The following is a 6,024-nucleotide window of genomic DNA, read 5'->3' as shown; positions in this document are numbered from 1 at the left end:
TGTATGTTTTCCTAGTTCATTCATTTTCTAAATTATTAGTTAGTGTGAAATTAGTTTAATCTATTTAGTTACTTTATGATAATTTTAACAGTCTATTACTGAATAGCTTTCGTGATGTAATAAGAGGAGCACAATAGATTTATAGAGGTAAGTGGGAATTACATAATGTTTAATTTACTCAAAGTGATACATCATCATAGGTAATATTGGTGTATGAGGTGGGGGACGCATGGTTGTAGGAGCAGTGGGGAACACCCCCCCCCCCCCTCCCATTAAATAAAGAAGAGAACCCAGACCCAATAGTTGGATTAGGCACGTGTGGTTGGATTACAACATATTCCTGTTTGTTTGCCCTCATCCCAATGGTTCCCCAGGATTTTACACATTAGTTCATGGTGCAATGCAGTCGCTACGGTGATATGCTCGACCAAAAATACTAAGTTTGCATCATAATTTCTTTATAAAAGGTGGATGGGTAAACACAAAAGCGAGTAGAATACACCTGTTAATAACGGTCAGAAAGGCAATAAATACACTATAACAAATTAAAATATGTATAATTCAAGTAAGTGGCAAAAATTAACCATTATGCTACCAATTACATACTTTGAAGCTATTTAAGAAGTCATCTCAATCAATGGAGGGACCATTAATATCAAAATAGGCACAACTGGGACCTCTATTGTTCACGAGGTTATGTTGTGTATTTGAAAACACCTAATGACCAAAAGATTAATTGAGGTAAGTAGTTGAATTTGATAATTAGAGTAATTCCAAAATACTCCCTTATGCAACTGAAGTTTGTAGTGAAAAAAAAAATGTGCGGCTTACCAAAACAGATGAGTGAGTTGATAATGTCGAATCGCAAGCGGAAGTAGATTAGAAACCAATTAACGAGTATACATTTAATCAAGTGACGGTGACGATGGACGTGAACAGGAAGAACTCCATAGAGAACTCGTTTACCATAAAACTCACAATATTTACAACAAGCTTTTGAGGACGAGCTGTCCCATTTGATGGCTGGATGGCTAATCTTCAAATGAACGAAATTAAGACCTCTGATTTAGAAATTGTCCAATATGGCCGCGTTTCTTCAAAAGCTCCAATACTCTGTTTCACCAAAAATGGCAAAAAGAAATCCTGATAAATCCTTACACAATAACAATTAAAATGAAGAGTGATGGCTGCAACAATGGCGTCGTTCTTTACACGAGCATCCATTCAATAACCCACTGAATGGAAAAACTGTGTTGGTATGAATCTTAAATAGTGATTTGCCTTACAAAACTGAAAAAAAAATATCGTTCATTCATATCAAGTGCATGGTTGGATTATTGGGCATTTCACTAAGTATAATTTGAAAAGAATATTACTATACTGACTTGAAGCATAAACTAAACTTCTATGCAAACTTGCAGAGCCAAAGAATGCTTAGAAGGAGCAAAACCTAGTTAACTGACGTTCGCATGATTGAAAACGATTACTCCAACAAATACCCAAATTTCCAGCTTAGCCCTCCATAAATGTTAGACAAATGCAACCATTCAATGCTTGCTTTGTTCTCTATCTTGAGCCACCCTATGCGGATACCATTATACAATTCTCATATACTGGTTTTCCATTGCGGTAACAGAAAGAACCCTCCTTAAAAATTCTCATCTAAGCTTTAGATTCAACCTCAGATGGTAAACTAAAACATGCAGAAAATTAAGTTATTGAGAATACTCATCTAATGTACAAAGGCAAATATGAATAAAGCCAAGAAGAGTGAATCACTTATTCTATTTTCTCAAACTTTATCAGGGTTATCTTGTGTCCAATAATAATAGTAATAATGCTAATAAAATCGTGACAACGAAGAAATAGCAGATTATTTTGGCTTAGTTTCTTAGTTTGCTAGCAAATTCCCTTTAACACTGACAGGGTGAGTTTTCTTCTTTCACCATGGGGATGGGCGAGAGTTGGTTGCTCATCTCTTACGGAACTTTGCAGCTTCCGAATGAAGACCATTTTGTTGTATCATCACTGACTAAACATCACAGGAGACTTTCATTTATTGACAAAAGCAGAACAACAAAAAATCACTTCTAACACTTTCTTACTCTGCTTGATACCAATGGAGTTCTCTTTGAAATCAATGTCCACTATTGTTCACCCTCGGCACACCAAATCGCTTTAGGACCTGCAACATAGAGATCGTACATTGTTATATGAGGTAAGGTTCATTCTCAGGAAAAAAATATTGATGTATGTCTCTAGTGAATTCTTGATAATAATAATTATAATAATAATAATAATAATAATAATAATAATAATAATAATAATAATAATAATAATAATAATAATAATAACCTCTTCAGGAACAGCGCTGGTATCGGGAGGGAGCGGTGCTATGTTGGGTCCTTTGAATCTCCCCTCGACGCCAAAAAGTTGAAGTTTGTAGATGAAAAACTCAAGGGTGTAGATAAGTGCTGGGTCCTTCAAACGGTGGAAACTTATGGTGGTTTCTGATAAGTTATCAATTCCCTGAAGCCAACAAAGTCTATTTAGATATCTAATTTACTATGGAGCATTAACTGAAAAAAAATTGCCAGTAATTTTATAAGAAATCTACTCCCATACATATATCATACATTGATGGCATCTTTGGAAATGACGAAGCTATCTATATGATGGATAACATATTAGTTGACTTTGGAGCCTAAGCCAGAGAAAAGATCATCAACCATTTTCAGGTTGAACTCGACGATTTTACTGCAGATTAGGGGTACCGTTGGTGTAATTATTCCACCTTGAAGCTGAAAAAACATGTATTGGTGCACCATAATTCTTCACTTTTCAAAAAGCTGATGAGAAGTAAAGAAAGTTCAATTGAGAGGAAAACTGTTGCTTAAGCCAATGACCCACTCGACACCACTACTCACCCAACCTCCCCCTATCATAATACTTTTTTTTTTCTTTTTCGCTAAGTCCGAACATTATGGTCAATATTTATCAATGAATGTCATGTAGGCCTGGGATAGTAGTTGAAGGTCTAGGATGCACCTCTTTCCTGTAAGTGCATAACAAAACTTGAAGCTTTTCGGATTTTGGAATAGTCTGTCTTCTTTCAAATGAATAACTTACTCCTTTTGCCTCTACATTTGGGAAGTCAAATTTTGTTAAAGAATCTCGTGCATACATATAATCTGTGTCTTACGTTTTATAAGAAGCATCTTGATAAGTAACCTGGTTAAAACTCCTTGAATCCAAGTATACGAATGCATTCATGCACAAAGACATGCACCATATGACAATGTAGGCTATCTACATGCAAAAGATAAAATATCTATTACTTAGTAATAGTTTCATGACAAAACTTTCCTCAAACTTACCTTATCATATTTATACAAGAATCTGACCTTGTACAAATCCAAAAAGTCTTCTGTCATATAATTCTCAGGAAGATGTTGGTGAAATCTGTGTTTTCCCAACTCATCTCTAGAATCACCAAACAGTATTCCTGACTTCTTCAAACACCGACCTGGAAAAAAATGGATTACTATGAATTTTACAGACACTATAGAAAACAGCGTTATAGACTTGGATACCTGCTGGCCCTCGCCAGCACCCATCTCATATTCCTGGATAACGTTTGTTCCCCATCTTATGTACCTGGATACCCGCCAGCACCATCTCATATTCCTGGACACCTCCCACGCCTCATATAGCTGGATACCTTTCACTCCCATCTCATATACATAGATACCTGCCAGCCTCCGTCTCAAATAACAGAACATCTGCCAACTCCCGTCTCATATACCTAGATACCTACCAACCCTATCTCATATACCTGGATACCTACCGTCACCCAGTGTCATATGCATGGATCCTGCCAGCCCCTGTCTCATATATTTGGGTACCTGCCAACTCCGCCTCATATCCCTGGATACCTGTCGACCCCATCTCATATAGGCCTACCTGGATACCTGCTATCTTCCATGCCATATACCTGGATACCTGCCAGCCATTGTCTCAAATACCTATATACCTGGCAGCCCCTCTCTCATATACCCATTAAGATACTACCGCTAGAGTTATTGGGTCCTTTGACTGGTCAGACAATACTACATTGGATCCTTCTTACTGGTTAAAGCTCATTTCATCTTTGCCGACACGTACACAAAATAGTCTGGCATATCCATTACACATTCTGCTCTTTCCTCATATACTTGACAATCCTGAAATTACCAAACAATTCTTCTTCTCAGCAGGTTAACTATTGCGCTGTAATTTTTCAGTGGCTGCTTTCCTCTTGGTAATGATAGAAGAGACTCTTGAGCTACGGTAAGCAGATATTCTAGATTAGAAGAAGGACACTCAAAAATCAAAGCATTGTTCTCTAGTCTCGGGTAGTGCCATAGCCTCTATACCATGGTCTTCTACTGTCTTGGGTTAAAGATCTCTTGCTTGAGGGTACATTCTGGCACACTATTCTATCTTATTTCTCTTCTTTTTGTTATTTTGGAGCTTTTTTTTGTTTATATATGAAAGATTTATTTTAATGTTATTGTTCTTAAACTTCTCTTGTTTATTTTCTTATTTCCTTTCCCCACTAGGCTATTTTCCCTGTTGGAGCCCTTGGGCTTATAGAATCCTGTTTTCTGACGAGGAATTGTAGCTTAGCAAATAATGATAATAGTAATAATAATAATAATAATAATAATAATAATAAAACATGAATGCATACCAGCCCCTCTTTCATATTTCTGCCTGTCCCATCCCAAATTCCTGGATACCTGTTGGCAGTCATCTCACATAATTGGATTACTTGCTGGCCCCTGTGTCATATACCTGAATAACTGCCAGCTCCCATCTCAAATACCTGGCTACCTGCTAGCCCCTGTCTCATATACTTAAATAGCTGTTTGCCTCAGTCTCATATACCTGGATAACTGCTGGACCCTGTCTAACATACCTGGAAAACCACCAGCCCCGTCTCACATAATAGCATACCTGCCATCACTCATCTCATATAAATGGATACTTTCTAGCCCACATCTCATATACCTAGATACTAGCCTGCTGCCATCTCTTATACCTGGATACTTGCCAGTCCTGCCTAATGTACTTGGATACCTGCTGGCCCAAGTTTCACATATCTGGATACATGTCAGTCACTGTCTTATATACCTGGAAATATGACAGCCCCCATATCACATAACTAAATACCAGCTAGCCCTGTCTCATATACCTGGAAACCAGATGACCCCCATCTCATTATTATTATTATTATCATTATTATTATTAAATGCTAAGCTACAACCCTAGTTGGAAATAAGCCCAGGGGCCCCAACAAGGAAAATAGCCCAGTGAGGAAAGGAAATAAGGAAAAATAAAATAATTTAAGAATAGTAACAACATTAAAATAAATATTTCCTATATAAACTATAAAAACTTTAACAAAACAAGAGGAAGAGAAACTAGATAGAACAGTGTGCCCAAGTGTACCCTCAAGCAAGAGAACTCTAACCCAAGATAGTGGAAGACCATAGTACAGAGACTAGTGCACTACCCAAGACTAGAGAACAATGGTTTAATTTTGGAGTGTCCCTATCCTAGAAAAGCTGCTTACCATAGCTAAAGAGTCTCTTCTACCCTTACCAAGAGGAAAGTAGCCACTGAACAATCACATTGCAGTGTTTACCCCTTGGGTGAAGAAGAATTGTTTGGTAATCTCAGTGTTGTCAGGTGTATGAGGAGAGAGAAGAATCTGTAAAGAATAGGCCAGACTATTCGGTGTCTGTGTAGGCAAAGGGAAAGAACAGTAACCAGAGAGAAGGATCCAATGTAGTACTGTCTGGCCAGTCAAAGGACGCTATAACTCTCTAGCGGTAGTATCTCAACAGGCGGCTGGTGCCCTAGCCAACCTACTTAGATACTTGCCAGCACCTCTCACCCAGACAACCCAGGTCTCATATACCTGGATACTGCTAGCCGCACTCATATACCTGAAAACATTCCACACCCTGTCACATATAC

The 6,024-nt window shown here is 37.8% G+C and overlaps 1 protein-coding gene across 1 annotated transcript in view; it reads right to left on the bottom strand.

Annotated features, from left to right (window-relative positions):
• Positions 1 to 622: 622 nt before the first annotated feature.
• LOC137621997 (glycoprotein-N-acetylgalactosamine 3-beta-galactosyltransferase 1-like) overlaps positions 623 to 6,024 on the bottom strand; it is a 42,722-nt gene continuing 37,320 nt past the window's right edge. Inside the window, exons 7-9 of the mRNA XM_068352486.1 lie at positions 3,378 to 3,526; positions 2,356 to 2,529; positions 623 to 2,185 (exon numbers count right to left, since the gene is read on the bottom strand). Of these exons, the coding sequence (XP_068208587.1) occupies positions 2,138 to 2,185; positions 2,356 to 2,529; positions 3,378 to 3,526 (371 nt within the window). The 3' untranslated portion in view covers positions 623 to 2,137. The remainder of the gene's footprint in view (positions 2,186 to 2,355; positions 2,530 to 3,377; positions 3,527 to 6,024) is intronic.

The sequence above is a fragment of the Palaemon carinicauda genome, chromosome 28 (genome assembly GCF_036898095.1).
Source record: "Palaemon carinicauda isolate YSFRI2023 chromosome 28, ASM3689809v2, whole genome shotgun sequence".
Taxonomy (NCBI): Eukaryota; Metazoa; Arthropoda; class Malacostraca; order Decapoda; family Palaemonidae; genus Palaemon; species Palaemon carinicauda.
This window is presented reverse-complemented; position numbering and strand designations above follow the sequence as displayed.